At 41.0% G+C, this 18,250-nt stretch overlaps 1 protein-coding gene across 1 annotated transcript; it reads right to left on the bottom strand.

Annotated features, from left to right (window-relative positions):
- Positions 1 to 2,171: 2,171 nt before the first annotated feature.
- Positions 2,172 to 5,156, bottom strand: LOC116510289 (uncharacterized protein K02A2.6-like; the record flags this gene model as incomplete). Its single annotated transcript, XM_032219780.1, has 3 exons — positions 3,528 to 5,156; positions 2,938 to 3,311; positions 2,172 to 2,781 (listed from the first exon to the last, which is right to left on the bottom strand). Coding segments are annotated over exons 1-3 (2,613 nt in total), but the record flags the coding sequence as incomplete, so codon positions are not given.
- Positions 5,157 to 18,250: the final 13,094 nt, after the last annotated feature.

The raw sequence follows: 18,250 nt of genomic DNA, 5'->3' as shown, positions 1-18,250 counted from the left end.
AATCATGGAAAAAGCTGAAATATAATTTAACAGATTAGAAAAAAATATTTGAAAAGAAGGGGAAAATGCAAGCGGAGTTCTAGAACAGAAACTAAATACTTTGACTCCTAATAAAATGTAGGTCTGATGCATTGATGAATTGGTAAATTAATTTGGGATCATAAAATATGAAAAATGATGTTGCTCGTAGCATATCTAGTCATTTGTAAAGATTTATTTTCACTTTGTAAAACTTTTAATTTTTCTTTTTGTTTTACTGGTGGCAGGAGGGCATGCAGAAGACAAGTGGCTGAGATTTTATTAATTGCTATGGCAACAAATGAGAAAATAGAGGAAGTAGATTGACTTAACAAACAGCAAGCTGTTTGTTGCTATAGCAACTTCCCTCTGGCTGGTACTAGATATATTTTTTCTGAAGTAAAAAAGGTTCAGGTAAGCACAAGTTTCTGAAACTGATTTAAGTAGAGGGGTTGAAAAAGAAAATAGCCCCAAAGAGCATTTGGCCCAAACTACTAAACTTCCTTTTTAACTGAATTTTTCAACCAATTTCTCTTTTTTCATACTTACCAATATAAGTATTTTTATGGACAATCTGCAATCTTTCAAACACATCATTCTTTTTGTCAGTTATGTATAATCACCACAAATTGCTAAGAATGAAATAAGAAATCTCTGTATAATGCTCATGATATCTTCCTCCCACTCCCCACACATCCACTTTGTCACATGAATCCTTGCAGACGCACTGTGTAATTATTTTCATTGACCCTCAGGTTTTTCTAGTTGTTTACCCTTACAAGATAGATAACTTCATTCATATGAAATTTGACTTTGTTGACACGAAAGAGAAACTATTTGCACCAAGTTATTGCACCTAGCTATTCCTCGATCTTCATCCTATTAAAGTTTAAACCATGCCAAGAAAAGCAGTGCTTGGTCCAGATAATAGCACAATTCAAGTTTTAAGTATTGCCGGAGGGACGACGCGAAGCCAGGGTTTCAACTTAACAGAACTCTTTATTCAGTGCAGGCGATTCAAAGAACGAAAACTCGCGCCAAGGTATTTATACTATTTTTAAACCAATCACCGGCCAGGGACGAGACAGCAACAGCTGACGTCAGTCCCTCGGCCAATCAACAATAACATTACGTCGGCAACACCCTCTGGAGCTCTCAGCCAATCAGAGAGCCAGAGGGTGTTACTGACAGCAAGAATAATTAACCAATACTTAACACCCCTTCCCCCCAGTTCTGCGCATGCCCGAAACGGAGCATGCGTAGTCCTTAAGGTACGCTGGGCGGCGCCGGACCCGCCCAGATCTTCTCATTGCAGGGGAAGTCGTCGGCGGAGGAGGACCTCCTCGTGGTAGCTCCTCCCCGAAGGGAGTGTAGCTCCGAGGCACGCCCTTTCGGAAAGGCCCAGAAGGCGGGCTCAACTGCAACGGTAGGTGTAGCCGTGGGGGCGCGTCACTTGTCGTGGGGGGAATCCTCTGGGCAACTTCCTCGGATTGAGCTGTTGGGCTGGCGTCCCTTTGGGTGGCGCTTGGGTAAGCAGGGCCTGGTGTGGCGAAGGCCCTCGTTTGCGGACCGCCGGTTTGAGAACGCTGTTGTTGTTGAAGCAGGAGGGGGCCTGGTGTGGCAAAGGCCCATGGCTGTGGTCTCTCGGATTGAGGGCTTTGTGCTTGGTGCAGATTGAGGCCTGGAGTGGCGAAGGCTTCACATTGCAACCCCGGTGCTGCAGTGTTGTCGCTCAGGGGTTCGCGGCCACTAGCCTGCGACGGGAGACGCCTCCTCAATTGATCCAGGTGGCGTCTCCATTGGGATCCATCAGCCAATTGGACCCTGAAAGAACAGGGGCCAGTCAGGGCAACGATAGCACCAGGCACCCATTTTGGTTCCCCCGTAAAAGACCGAGCCCACACTAGATCCCCTAGCTTAAAGGACCGGGGAGGGAGGACCCCCAGATTGCTCGGCAGATCCCCTGAATAGAGCGGATGAAGCCTATCCAGGGGAGTCCGCAGACGCCTGCCCATCAACAGCTCCGCGGGGCTTTTGTTGGTAGTTGGGCAGGGGGTGGAATGTTGGCTTAGCAGGTAAGCCGCCACCCTTGCCTGCCAGTCGCCCCGGTCCATGCGGCTCAGTGCCTCCTTAGCTGAGCGGACCGCCCGTTCTGCCCGGCCATTGCTGGCCGGGTGATACGGGGCTATGGGCGCATGCCGGATCCCTTGCTCGGCCAAGAACTCCTGGAAAGTGGTGGATGTGAACTGGGGCCCATTGTCCGAGACCACCACGTCCGGCAACCCATGGGTTGCGAACATTTTCCGCAGGGCCCTGACCGTACTCTCGGCTGTGGTAGAGCCCATGAGGACTAGCTCCACCCACCGAGAGTAGGCATCCACCACTACCAGGAAATTCTGGCCGTGGAAAGGACCGGCGAAATCGATGTGGAGGCGAGACCATGGGCCTCTCGGAGCCTCCCACTCACGAGCAGGCCCGGCTGGGGGGTTGGGCCTGGATAATTGACAGGTCGTGCAGCGGCCTACATGGGCCGCTATCTCTGTGTCCAGCAAGGGCCACCAGACATAGCTACGGGCCAATGCCTTCATCCGTGCTATGCCCGGGTGGTCCTTGTGGAGCAGATCCAGAACTAGTGGCCGGAGTGCGGTGGGGATCAGCACCCGATCCCCCCAGATGAGACATCCCCCGTGGAAGGAGATCTCCGCCTGGCGATGTTTAAAGGGCTGGAAGCCCTCTGCCACTTTGTCCGTTGGCCATCCTCTTAGAACCCAGGAAGAGACCTGGGACAAGATCGGATCGGCCTTTGTGTGGGCCGCTACGTCCGCGGCAGAGAGTGGGAACCCGGAGTCGGCAATGGATAGGACAGAGAGAGAGGGAACGGGGGCGGTGTCCGTCTCCGGAAGTGGGCAACGGCTGAGGGCATCTGCGTGCCCTAACTGTTTGCCCGGACGGTACAGCAGCGTATAAGAATACGCTGCGAGGAACTCCGTCCAGCGAGTCATGCGGGGAGATAGGATGGAGGGGGTCGGCTTGTCCCCCGCCAAAAGCCCAAGGAGTGGCTTATGGTCGGTGACAAGGGTAAAGTGCCGACCGTAGAGGTAGTCGTGGAACCTCTTAATCCCGGACACTGCAGCCAGAGCCTCCTTGTCGATCTGACTGTAATTGCGCTCCGCCGAGGAGAGTGTCCGGGAATAAAAGGCCACAGGGGCTTCTGAGCCATTAGGGAGGATATGGCTCAGGACAGCCCCTACTCCGAATGGGGAGGCGTCACACGCCAACGTCAGAGGCATCCCCTCATGATATTGAATGAGGACTGCCGATGACGTCAGTGTCTCTTTGACAGCCGCGAACGCATGCGCTTCGCGGCTTCCCCAGCGCCAGGCCGCGGATCGGTCGAGCAACCGATGCAGCGGCTCGGCTAGTGACGCCTTGTGAGGAACGAAGGGGGCGTAAAAATTTAGCAGCCCTAGGAACGCCTGTAGCTCCGCCCTGGAGGTGGGAGCAGGGGCGTTCTTAATGGCGGCAATTTTAGAGGGTGTAGGGTGAATGCCTTGGGCATCTATTAAGAAGCCCAAGAATTCTACCCTAGGGACAGCAAATGAGCATTTGCTGCTTTTTAATTTTAATCCCGCGCCCCTGAAACGACAGAGGACCTTCCGCAATACATCGATGAGTTCTGAGCGGCTCGTAGCAGCGATCAGAACGTCATCGAAATATGGAACTACCCCCGGAAGTCCATGGAGCAGGCGCTCCATGAGACTTTGGAAGATCCCCGGGGCCACGGATACGCCGAATTGTAGGCGGCGACAACGAAAAGCCCCACGATGGGTGACGATGGTCTGGGCAGCCGCCGCATCGTCATCCACCGGGAGCTGTTGATAGGCTTGCGCCATATCCAGTTTGGCAAATATGCAACCCTGCCCCAAGGAATGGAGCAGGTGTTGCACTACAGGGACTGGATAGGGGTTTGCCTGAAGGGCCAAGTTGATCGTCGACTTGTAGTCGGCGCAGATTCTCACCGAGCCATCCGGCTTGACCGGAAGAACTATGGGTGTCTCCCATGGAGCATGATCGACTGGCTCGATGACACCCTGCGCCAACAATTTGTCAAGTTCGGCGTCAACCTTGGCCCTTAAGGCAAAAGGCACCCTGCGGGCTTTCAGCCTAATAGGAGCAATCTGAGGATCTAAGCTAAGGGAGATGGGGGTTCCCTTATAACACCCAAGCTGTCCATCAAACACATCAGAGAACTCCTGTAGGACGTCCTCAATTGTTGAAGTTTTTACTTGGTGTACCCCCCCAATGGACAGTCCAAGTGCCTCAAACCAGTCAAGGCCAAGAAGAGCCGGCAAATCATTTTTAACAATGATGATTGGCAGCTCTCCCTCAAACTTGCCATACCTAACGGGAATAGGAAAGGATCCCAGAACAGGGATCAACTTTCCTTGGTAATCCCTTAAGAGTACCCGGGAGGGGGCTAACTTATTTTGGGAAACTGTAGGGCAGAGATAGGAGAACATGTCCCATGACAATAACGATCGGGAGGAGCCAGAGTCCACCTCCATCTGGCAAGGCTGACCTGCCAGGTGGACATTGGCTGTAATTTTGCGGTTGCCTGAAGAGGCCTGATTGATGAAAGTCTCCACTTCCTGCGGTTCGGAAACAGTGTGGCAGTCATCTCCTCTGCGAGCTGGTTTCGTGGGCTGCTGGCGGCGCTGTTGCTGCTTGGTTCTCTCAGTAGCTTGGAAGAAGGCAGGGGCCGGCAAAGAGGCTCGGCACACTTGGGCGAGGTGCCCCTGCCTCTGACAACGGCGGCAGATTGCGTTTTTGAATTGGCAAGTTTGGCGGTCGTGGCGGCCTCCGCAGCTAAGGCAAGGCACCCTGGCGTTTTGCGGTGCGGCTGTAGATAGAGCAGGTGGCTTCCGCCGTGGTTGGGCACGGACTTGGTCGATGTTGTCTTGCTCCCGGACCTCACAAGGTGTAAAATCATCATAGTCAATGTCATGCACTTGTGAGGCCGGTGCCGGGTTAGTTGACAGCTGTAGCCTCTCCAAATCTGCTGTTGATTGCTCAGAGAGCTCAGCTGCTCTGGCGATCTCGACTGCCTGGAGAAGTGTAATGTCGTGATGGCGGAACATGCGGCTTCTTAAGTGTACATCCCGCACTCCGCACACAAACTGTTCGACTAGATTTTCTTCTAGGTTCGAAAAATCGCACTGGGCCGCCACAGTGCGCAGCGCTTCCAAAAATTGACTGATAGTCTCCCCCGGCTTCTGTACTCGTCTCCTGAACGCGAAGCTGCGGGCAATTTTGGACGGTGTTGGGGCATAGTGCCCCTTCAATTTCGCCATCAAGTTGTCCCAGCCCAATTTGTATGCGGGTCTGGGAGCAGTCATAGCTCGGGCTGAGGCAAACATTGAGGGTTCGCAGCATGATAAAAAGAAGCTGCACTTCTCCTCATCCGTTTGAGCCTGATTTTTGGTAGCGATTAAATAAGTTTCAAAGCGCTCCATGAATCCTTCCCAGGATTCACCGGCGGAGCCGAAAGGAGCGAAAGGCGGTAATGGATTCATATTGATTAAGCTCACTTGTGAGGAGCGGAGTGACTGAGATCGTGACAGGAAATTTTTCCCTCAGCGTTCGGTGCTGGCGCGGACAGCGACTTACAGCAGCTAGCTGAAATAATTTCTCTGTTCTTAACCTAGGCTTGCGTGGAATCGCCGAATCCCACCTTCGTCGCCAGTTTTAAGTATTGCCGGAGGGACGACGCGAAGCCAGGGTTTCAACTTAACAGAACTCTTTATTCAGTGCAGGCGATTCAAAGAACGAAAACTCGCGCCAAGGTATTTATACTATTTTTAAACCAATCACCGGCCAGGGACGAGACAGCAACAGCTGACGTCAGTCCCTCGGCCAATCAACAATAACATTACGTCGGCAACACCCTCTGGAGCTCTCAGCCAATCAGAGAGCCAGAGGGTGTTACTGACAGCAAGAATAATTAACCAATACTTAACACCATGAATTACAATTGAATTATTATTTGAAATAGATAATGAAAAACTATAGCTGTTTTTTAGAGTTACATTGCAGTAATGATTCAGAGTTTGCTGATATATTAACTGTAGTTTACTTGCTTAACAAAATGTGAATTAGTCACCAGGGCAGCAAATACAACCTTTTAATCATGTCTGCTTTTATATTTAGCATCTTGGATAAAATGTGTGTCATATCTAAGTTATACTAGCAACCAACTAGATCAGGTTTCCTTTTGAAGGAAATCAAAGGAAATTTTGGCAATAAATGTCAATTTAAGATTTTTATGAAGCATTGTAAATCAATTTTCAGATATATTTCAAATATCACAAATGCCATTACCACATATCTATTTTTTATCACATACTGAAAGATGAATATGCCTAATTCTAGCATGTATTTGAAACAAGATAAAGATTTATATCCATATAAAAATTATACAAGAATTCTTTATTATGTTATAGTTATAAATATGTTTGAAAGGCTTGAAATGCTAATTATTAAATGCATGTGAAATCATTTACTTATTTATATTTAGAGGAATATTTGGTAGGCTCTTCTTTTGTTCTTAAGTACATCATAATCAGTGGTGGGTTTCAAAAAATTTTAGAACCTCTTCTGAAGGTGTGGCCTGCTTTGTGGGAGTGGCTTGCCAGCCATGTGACTGGACGGGACTGGCTTTTCAGCTATGTGACTAGGTGGGCGTGGACAACTTGTAAAATGTGGTGAAACGCACTTAACAATGCTCTTGCTTAGCAACCAAAATGTTGGCTCAGGAACTTTGGTTATTCGGGTTTTCTCCCGTGTAAAATTGGAAGTGTCTTGGCGACATTTTGATGAAGTCTCATTCATCATCTTCAGGCTTGTTTGCTCGGTTTGGTGCTTGGTCTCTTGTGACGAGCAGAAGGACAGAGAATGGAAGTAGTGATCTTCTTCCCATATTTGGGCATACCGGGGGTTATATATATATATATATATATATATATATATATATATATATATGTGTGTGTGTGTGTGTGTGTGTGTGTGTGTGTGTGTGTGTGTGTGTGTGTGTGTGTGTGTTTATTTGTGCTGATAAATAAATAAAGGGAGACTAGTATAGATCTATTTCAAGCTATTTAGCTCTCATCAGCTAGCCATACCCTTACTGGGATTCGAACCTGTGCTGTATTGCATCTTAGGCAAACGTCTTAGCCATCAAGCCACATACATACATACATACATACATACATACATACATACATACATGTGTGTGTGTTTTCTGAGGTTTTTGCGGGTGTCAGTATGTAGGTCTCTAGTTATTCAGGTTTTCTCCCGCGTAAAATTGGAGATGTCTTGGGGACGTTTCGACGAAGTCTCATTCCTCATCTTTAGGCTTCTTCAGGCTTGGTGCTTCCAGGAGCAATATGAGATCTTGGCTGTTTCTTCCTTTTAACTGCCAGTGGGGGTTTGAACTGATTGGGTGGGAGCTTGGCCGTGTCCTGGTTGGGTGGAGGTGTGTCCTGATTGGGTGGAGGTGTGTTCTGATTGGATGGGGGTTTGTGTTTCATGTAAGGATAGGAGGGGTTTAAAGAGGCTAATTGTGCATTTGCAGTCTGGCTTCTGGTCTTTGGTCGTGTCTCCTCGTCGGTGTGGGTTTTTGTCTGTTTTCTTTGTGGATGTTTGGTGGTGATATTCTGTGTGGCTCTTGTGAGTGTGGGCCTGGTGTCATTCATCATGTTCGGGACTCGTTTATCAATAAGGGCAGGCTTCCAAATGGCTGGCAGGCGGGAGGTATCATCCCGCCTGTTCATGCTGTGTGGGCGTTTTTCTATTTCAATGGCTTCTCTGATTATTTGGTTGTTGAAATGTTCAGCCTTGGCGATAGTTCTAGTCTTATTAAAATCAATTTTATGTCCTGTGGCTTTAAGGTGTTGGACCAGGGAAGAAGTTGGTTCCTCTTTTCTGATTGCGTTTTTGTGTTCTTCAATGCGTGCACTTATTCTTCTGTTGGTTTGTCCGATGTATGTGGTGGGGCAGGTGGTGCATGGGATTTCATATACTTCTTGATTTTCTAACTCAATTTTGTCTTTGGGGTTTCTTAGGATGGTGGATATTTTTCGGTTTGTGCAGAATGCTGTCTTGATGTTGTGTTTGCGGAGGATTTTGCTGATTCTGTCTGTGGTGACTTTTATGTATGGGAGGAGGGCTTTTCCGTTGTCTTGTTCTCTGTCCTGGATTTTAGTGGGGGTTTCTTTTTGGATTAGGTTGGTGATCTTATTTCTTTGGAATCCATTGAATGTCAGTGCGTTAGTGAGAGTGTGTAGTTCGGTTTTTAGGTGTTGTTCATCAGCTAGGCGTTTTGTTCTGGAGATGAGTGTCTTGGCTACGGAGTTGATCTGGGCTGGGTGGTGGTGTGAGAGTGCGTGCAGATAGCGGTTAGTGTGTGTTTTCTTCTGGTAGATGGTGTGTCCTAGGGAGCCATTAGATTTCCTGTAGACTAAGACGTCCAGGAAGGGAAGTTGGTTGTTTACTTCTGTTTCCATGGTGAACTATATTTTGGGGTGTAGGTTGTTGAGGTGTGTAAGGAAGTTTTCCAGTTGTTGTTTCCCATGTGGCCAGATTATGAAAGTGTCGTCTACATATCTGAGCCAGAGTTTGGGTTTGTGATCCGATTTTTCTAGAGCTTGGGTTTCAAAGTTTTCCATGTAGAGGTTGGCAATGACAGGTGAGAGAGGTGATCCCATGGGTGCTCCTTCTATCTGTTTGTATTTTTTTCCTTACAGCTTCTCTGGAATTAAATCAGAAGCTGATTTAAAATTAGCGAAGGCTAGAAGAGGGAGTCTCTAGGCTTCGAGAGATTTTTTTTTAGCTAACTAGTAAAGAGCTTGACCATAGCCAGGAACTAATTGATCCCTTTTAAAACATGCTTATTTCTCAGCAAGGATGTTTTAAGATTTATTTACATCAGACATGAAAGGTAATTAGTGATCTGCAATCTGGAAATCTGTTTCAGCCCCACCTTATAAAGAGGACTTAAATGTATTTAACAATCACTACACAAGTTTATTTATTCAGAAATAATGTCCACTGAGTTCAGAATGCTTTTAGGAGAGTACTGAATTGAAACAGTTTCACTTCCTAGTTGCTAAACTATCCACTATAGTTTCCTTTTAAATATTTTAGTATGTTTGCTTATAAACTGGAAAAAAATAGTATATTTTAGTACAATTGTCAAAATTGTACTACTATTCTTAACTGCAAATAGTTGCATTCTGGTTCTACCTAACAAGGCAATTGTTACGGTTCACTTGCTTCATTAAGGCCACTTGAAATGTATAGCATGCAAAAGACTGAAATAAAAGTATGATTTAAACAGTCATTCTCTGACAACTATTGTAAAACAAAGAGAGTTGAGGAAAGTACTTTCTCAGTGTGCTGCAGTCAAAATCACAGTGTGTTTTCAAAAGCAACCCATTTACTATCTCAATTCTGTGAAGTTATGTAGATCTTTGAGGATTGCTTCACTTCAGTGAAGGCACAAATAAACCACCCTGTCAACCTACTTTCAAAAAACAGTATTTCTCCCTTTTTCTAAGAGCAAAACAAAATGCAGATGTATCTTCACTCACCTCAACTGGAAATTGCAATAACTGGGAGATGCTTTTGTATATGTACTGCATCTATGTACAAGATACTTTCCATGTTTAAATACTGGAGGAAATATTTTGAATGCTGATTTTGGCAGCTTAAGAGACAAAAAGTAATGTAAGCGGTTATACATGTTTGTCTCTACAGTGACTATTGTATAACAATAATTTGCTATGATTATTGTATACAGTATCTTTGGCATGGAATTATCATGGCATGAAGCTCTATATGGAGGAGAATACATTACTTCAGACAGCCTTATTGTTCTCTTAAATCATACAAAAACAATAAATTATTAATGCCTGAAACATAGCATACAAAATGCCCTATTCATCTTAAAAAGAACAGTAATGACCAAGTATACAGAAATAGTCATTCAGATGACAAACTAAGTCAGATCTGAGTGTTGGAAAGATTTCTGAAATGAAAATCTTGAATATCTATGAGGTATGGACTATATTGTATTTAGATGAGTTGATTACTAAAAACCCACCTAAATATAAGACAGTAGACTAGACTAAAATATTTTTTTAAAATATGGCAAAAAGCAAGTGCAACTGTACTATGAAAAAAAATCTAAAGTTTATTGTAGTTTGAGTCAGGGGTGGGTTGCTGCTGGTTTTACTACCTGTTCACAAGCCGCGCACATGTGTTGTTCAATGTCAATTGTTCTTCGCACATGCCCAGAGCAATTTACAGTGAACTGCTCATGCACAATCACTAAAAACCAAAATGGTGGCAACCCAGCGGCAGTGAGGGAACCGGTTCGGAGGGAGCCAGGCTTGGGTCACTGCCAGTTCTGGACCCAGGCCTGAATTCCACTACTGTTTCAGTCAAACCAGACCAAACTGGGCCAAACTGGGAGCAACCCACCTCTGGTTTGAGTCAGATTGAAAACAGGGGTTTGTTTGTTTTTTGCTTATCCTTTTCTAATGAAACAAATGTCCAAGTATATTCTGCCAACTAGTCAAAATCATTTGTTGATTTCTACTATGAGTTGCAAAAAATCAAAGTTGCATATATTCAGAGTGCCAAAATCAGTTTTATAGTAACTTACTAAAAGATTATATGTTTCCTTAAATTTCTACCCCAGGATACCTTGGTCTTCTATTCAGCCATAGCAAAATTTTATATGATCACTGTTTCTCAACTTCAGCAACTTTGAGATGTATGGACTTCAACTCCTGGAATTTCCTAGCCATGCATCTTTAAAGTTGCTGAGATCAACTCTTAGCAATTCCAGCCAGCATACTAGAGTTAGGCATGCAAGGAAGTGCCTCATACTTGGCTGTCATTGAAACCTATTACAGTATAACATTGCCAATGTAGATTGAAGGACATTCACAGGCCTCTACCATTTTAATAATTTAGCACAGATTTCTGTAATAGGAAAATATGCTGTGTAATATGAATACATGGAAACATAACCTGATAAATGCTTATTATAATGTTGTGCGTTATTAATAAGTAACTGCATTAAAAACCCTGTGGAAGACAAATGCAGGATGCAATTTTGGGCTAGATAATATGTTATAGAACACATTTGAATAAATTTTCATGTATTTTAGAAAACAAAGTAACGTATGAAGACTGTTGTATTTCAATTAAGCAACTAATAAATAGAAGACAAATTTAGCAGTAAAAGAGAGTCAGTTTTTTCTCAGATTTTTTAAAATTTATGTACAGTGGGATAGAAGTAGCAATAGCACTTAGACTTATATATCACAGTTTACAAATGCCAGCATATTGTCCCCAACAATCTGTGTCCTCATTTACCAACCTCGGAAGGATAGAAGGCTGCATCAACCTTGAGTGGGTCAGGATTGAACTCCTGGCAGTGGGTAGAGTTAGCCTGCAGTACTGAGTTCTAACCACGGTGACATCAAATGTGCAGGTGAGTAGGATTGTCAAAAGCCCCCACCTAATTAACACTAGTAATCATAGTGCAGATAGTGGAAGTTAAGGAAGCAAATGGAAGTTATCAGAATGTTGTTTCACAAGGTGTTTTTACACAATAGCATTATCTTTGTACATATATTTTTGTTATTGTTGTTGTTGCTGGATGACCACATTCAATTATTTTACTAATCAAACTCTATAAAGAATATTTGCTGTTTTCTTCTATTTAAAAAAACTACCATGCTGAATTTTCTTATTATTGATTCTAAAAGAAAAATATTTCAAAGGCACATTAATTTCAGCCAAAATAAGCTTAAAGAGATACAACTTTTTCTATCACCTATAAAAATGTAACCACTGGAATATGCAAGACAATGGCCACAATCACACAATGAAAGGTTGCGCCTATTTTTACATCATTAAGAGATACATAAAAAAGGCAGGAACTAATTTCTTTATTTCTTTTTTCTCAATAGATTTTAGACTGTGTTAGTTAAAAATCCATACCGTGTACGGGTTCTGGGAAGTCGGGGGGGGGGAAGGAGGAGGGGGGTGGGGGGGTGGAGGGAGGGAGGGGCACACACAACAAAAAAAATTGTACTTCAATGTCTTAATGATTGACAAATGATGACATATTTGTGGGTTTTTTTAAAGAAAAATAAAAAAGTTCTGTTTTAAAAAAAGGCAGGAACTTTGATAATATGATTGTGGCCACCATCTTAGGTTTTTTTAACTCTTATATCATAGACATCCTGGTTTAGCTTTTTCTCTTTTGAACAATGATATTTAAAGGTAGCCCAAAGTACTCAAACTTATCATTTATACTACTTTAAGGCATTTGTTGTCATAGGCAAAACTATGGGATTTAATTAAACCTTTAATGGGATTCAGGAGGAGTTATGCATAACTCCTTCTGGAGCATATAAATGATTTATTGCGGGGGGGGGGGGGGCAATGAAAAAATTCCAAATTATTCCTCACTAGTGGATTAAGAATGCTAGTGCATCTAAGAAAGACTGTAAAACTCATACTTACACTCCAGTATCTTGGGCATAAAGATGCTTTCCTTCTCATTAAAAGATTGGTGCTGTGTTTTAACATGTTCTTTCAGGAATTGTTCCTGTTTTATTAAGATCACTACTCTCTGAGATTTTCTTTCCCTAATTTCTCCCACATTTTTCTACAATTACAATTTTGTGCTACATTTTATTAAAAGGAGGATGCTTTCATCAGAGAAGAGTTTGTATTGAAGAGATAATCTGAAGGGATGTAAAGAGATAGAGGGAAGGTTCCTACTTTCCTCTGCTTGTTAAATTCAGATTTTTCTAATATTTCTACAAGTATGGCTCAGATGGGAGGATAATCATTTATATCTGCTGCTGTCACATCTATTTTGGCCTTTTAATGCAGCTATGAAATCAAATAATGGTTTAAACATTAAAATGAAAACTGAGATATGCTTCCATTTGTATTTTGCTGCATTATGCTTCTAACAAATCAGAACATATAAGAAGTGCTGCCAGAAAAACTAAGGAAATCATTTTAAAAAGTTGCAATAAGATACAAATTGCATTATAGCAGGAAGCAAACATTAGAAAACGTTCTTGTTAGCTAATTGAAGAAAGACACTGACTTAACATTTACCTATTTATATCTAATTTTCTGTTGTTCTAATGATTATCTTACAGCAATATCATTAGGTAACAACTACTCTAATAATTTGGTTTTGGACAAGATCTCTCTGTGTGTGAATGTATTGCTAGAAGTCCCTGAAGACATGGTTCTATAGATAAGCCTGGAGATTCTAGTATGATCCAGAGCCCATCCAGTGGATAGTTTGTGATTCCTGTTGCAGCAGTGGTAGGGGTGGAAGAGTTTTTGATATTGCATAATTGTAATCATATAAGCTGCGTTGAGATAGATAGATAGATAGATAGATAGATAGATAGATAGATAGATAGATAGATAGATAGATAGATAGATAGGGAGAGAGAGAGAGAGTCAAATGCCATTGTCAGGAATGGCTACATCCATCAATTTACTTATATGCAGTAAATTTAGATTTGGAAAAATGCCTATACATACAAGCTTGTGTATGTATGCATGTGTATCATATATTTCCTACAAAGTGGTAAACCTTTCTTTATAGCATGTAGAAATTCGTTCTTATGTATATTTCTATGAGTTTTTCATACCAATACATTAACAGGGGGAGATGAAGGCAGAATCTTTCACTAAGATTTCACCTGCCATTTACATTGATTTTCTACATACATCATCTGCCAAACTAATGTTCCAGAGCCAAATATCTAAACTGTTCTACATCAAATAATACAGTATTGGAGTTCTGATCATTATTCTTTATATGTAAGTTATTCCTTGATGTCAGAAACAAAAGATAAATATTTAAGGAAATTTTCTAAATACCTGTCATCCCATTCCAAACTCATTACTTGTTAACATGGTTGGTTCAATTAAAATATGACTCAAATAAAATAGAGCATTCTTAATTGTTAGGCACGTCTGTTTAACAAGGCAAGATTAAACTCTCTTGTTTTCTTTTATTTGGATGGTTGTAGTTGTGTAAAATACATTTCTTAATAATATTATAATGTTCAAATCTAATGCATATGTCAACAAGAAGAGATGCTCACATGGGAAAATGATATAAAACTTAAGATATACCTCTTAAATTTGAATACTGACAGAGAAAATACTGATTAAATATGCAACATTTGCATAAAAGGAATATATAGCTCCCAGAACTAATTACTACTTACTTTAGCAAGTACATATATGTAGCTTCTCACAACCTCGTTTCTGCTTTGTAGTAGAAAATGAATATTTATAATAGGAAGCTTGGAAAATATTAGAAGAAAAGTTTTTCTCATTTATTCTACCATATAACCATCTTAATTCTTAGTGAACATGAGAACAGATGTGGTAGATCATGTCGAAAAGTGTATCTATTTCACTATTCTATTTCCATTGAATCTGACTGGTAAATTGGTTTGTATGAAACACAGAAGGTATTCAGCAGGTTCTGACCAGTTCTGGAGAACTAGCAATGGAAATTTTGAGTAGTTCAGAGAAGCAGTAAATACCACCTCAGACTGACCCTGCCCCCATCTATTCTCTGCCTCCCGAGTCCCAGCTGATTGGGAGGAAATGTGGATTTTGCAGTAACATTCACCTGGAGTGGCGTTGGAATGAAGATTTTACAGTATCCTTTCTCTGTCATGCCTACCAAGCCATGCCCACCAAGCCATACCATGCCCACCAAGCCAGACCTACAGAACCAGTAGTAAAAAAATTTGAATCCCACCACTGGTATGAAAGCCATTATTCACTCTTGTATTTTAAAGTACCTTGTTCCAAATATTTTGTTTACTAGTTTATAACTTTGGTTTAATTTCCATAGCAACATACAAGGTGAAAAAAGGGTATTACAAGATAGTGGAGAAACTAAATTAGTTGTTGTATTGCTAAATAACACATCTATGCAGTTATGATGTTATGGCAGCATTTTGCAAACTTACACTTTTATTAACACTCTGATAAAATAGCTTTATTAGCAAGCATATCCAGAGAATTAAAAACAATTTCTCCAGTTATTGATGGGGCTGGGTGCTGCACAGTTAATATGCAAGTGAATCTCTGGTGCAAATTTATTTTTACTGATTCATTCTCCTCTTATATACTTAGCTCTAATCCTTTTCCGTTCGTTGATTACTCTTATTTTCATATTGATTAAAGCACTCTTCCCAAGAATAGTTAAGGGTTATACTGCAAACCTAACTTTGCAACAGTTTCTTCTCAATAAGTAAGGTTATGAATAAAAACAGGTTTTTAATTGGAATTAGGGATACTATATTCGGTCAGAGAACCAGTTTTTTTTAAAAAAAAAAAATCAACAGCTTGAGTAGTTAAATGAACCATTTTAAAGAACACTTTGCTCCCGTTTCTCCCAGTAAAAAACAGGAAAGTAAAATAAAGTGTACATTTCTAAATGATTTCAACATAAATGGAGCTTCCTGCAGTGTTCCATTTAATAAACACGATGCTCACTGTAAGATTTTTCATTATTATTAATATGATTATTATTGATGCAGGTCTTTTTTCTAATGTCTTCCATTAATCTATTTTGATTTTAATTTGATTTTTTTCTGGTGGTGGAACAGATACACATTATAGCAGCTCTTCAAACTGTTTCCATTAAGCATTTTAGAGCTGGTTGTTCATAAACATGTTCCCAAGTGCTAAAATGTCACCTCTGTCCTCAAATAATGAATGTCACATATTGGCATTTTGGTTTTTGTTTGAAAGTCTATATACCCATTTGCTATTAATCATAGCTAATGTGAATATTTTCAGTGGCAAACACAACAATCTAAATTGCAGACACAAGGAATTATGGTACAGAGACATACAGTAATTCACCAAAGCAGAATTACATAGAAAAAAAATTAAATATGATTGCTTGATTGCATCTCCTTGTAATCTTTGGAACAAAGATATACTTACAGGATAAAATTTTTATAAATATAACATGAGTCCTATGTCTTTTATTCAGAGTCTTTTAAGCAAAAATACTGCAAAATCTCCATTCACACCTCACTCTGGGACCAGCCAGTGGTGGCATTTGCTGATAGCAATAGCAATAGCAGTAGACTTATATACCGCTTCATAGGCCTTTCAGGCCTCTCTAAGCGGTTTACAGAGAGTCAGCATATTGCCCCCAACAATCTGGGTCCTCATTTTACCCACCTCGGAAGGATGGAAGGCTGAGTCAACCCTGAGCCGGTGAGATTTGAACCGCTGACCTGCTGATCTAGCAGTAGCCTGCAGTGCTGCATTTAACCACTGCGCCACCTTGGCTCTATTCTCCGAACTACTCAAAATTTCCACCACCGGTTCTCTAGAACCTGTCAGGACCTGCTGGATTTCACCCCTGATCTAATCCCTTACTAAAACTTTCCAAGTAATGAATTGTTTTACTTATATAAATTACAGAACAGAACAGAACAGAACAGAATAGAATAGAATAGAATAACAGAGTTGGAAGGAACCTTGGAGCTCTTCTACTCAGACCCCCTGCTTAGGCAGGGAACCTTATACCATTTCAGACAAATAAATTACCAGACCACAGCAATCTGTTTGAAATGGCAAGGACTGTAAATATGAGATATTTTCCAAGAAATTGCTCATTAGAGTTTATGCAGCATCTGATATCTCATAGGTTAGATTGCCAGTAATCCACAGTCTGCTACTTCTGATTTTTTGTTTGTTTTAACCAAGAGCTCATATGGGCCTATTGTGTAGCAATGCTCTATAATTCATTAAACATTCAAACGAAAAGGTAAAGGAAATATTAATAAAGTACTGTGAAGTTTTTGCATAAGATTAATCTTTTTTCTGCTTGTTCACTTTCTTTCATGGCTATGAATGTGTAGATGAGGCAAAGCAACATTATAAAAAAACATCAGTTCTAGATTCATGTCATGTCATTATCTGGTTGGTCTACAAACTTTTGTAGATTTAAAGAAACTAATATGCTTTATCCAATCTGTTTTATCTATTATCTATACTTTATCTGTGTTAATATTTTACCTAGAATTTAAAAAGTTCAGCCAATTAGTTCAGCAGCTCTGTCTGCTTTTCCTCCTGACTACTTTTATGTTTCTTATTTTAATATTGAACTAATAGAGAAATGTTCATACTTGCTTTCTCCTAGTAGCTTTTCTCAAAAAAGTAGTAGAAAAATAAAAGTTTAAAAGCCAGCAAAAATAATGCTGAAACATGATTCTTCACTGCAGAATTGCAGAATGTTGGAAATGGAATTAATATTTACATCAAACTTTTTCTCTGTATCCATCCTTTAATTTTTAATCAAGCTATTCTCCTATTTCTCTGTGCCTTTTCAATAGTTTCTTTGTCATCAGTCCAATACTTACTTTGCCCAATCCACAACCATTCCTTTCTTATTTCTCCATTGGTTCTACATACATAATATAGTAATTGTCAGAGCAAATCTAACTGAATCAACGTTACTCTACTACTCTACTCTACTACTCTACAACAAAGTGGGTTTTTAAAAGATATTCTTGTCTATTTAATAATAAAGTACAATCTTTAAAGCATTTCAAGCTATGTTGATAATTTTGCTTTCAGTACATGTGCAAGTTTCCTAGTATTTCTTATTAATATATGGAATGAGAATTACACATCTTAATTTGTTATATCAGTGCTTTGTTACCTTGTATGTGTATGTGTATGTATGTATGTATGTATGTATGTATATCACACACATATATATATACATACATACACATACAAATACACATGCACATGCACATGCACATACACATACACATACACATACACATACACATACACATACACATACACATACACATACACATACACATACACATACACATACACATACACATACACATACACATACAATACATACATACATACAAGCACTGATTTCTGCCTGAACTAGGGGTAACCCATTACCCATTGTATATTTTAGGTATCTAGTATACACTGAGGCACTGGGCTAATCATCCACAAAATATCATAGTTTCAAGCTGTTGATATTTTAAATATACTAAAACCAACCCAAAGATTAACTCACTTATTTATTTCTATAGATTACTGA

This window comes from Thamnophis elegans, chromosome 6 (genome assembly GCF_009769535.1).
Source record: "Thamnophis elegans isolate rThaEle1 chromosome 6, rThaEle1.pri, whole genome shotgun sequence".
Lineage (NCBI taxonomy): Eukaryota > Metazoa > Chordata > Lepidosauria > Squamata > Colubridae > Thamnophis > Thamnophis elegans.
This window is presented reverse-complemented; position numbering and strand designations above follow the sequence as displayed.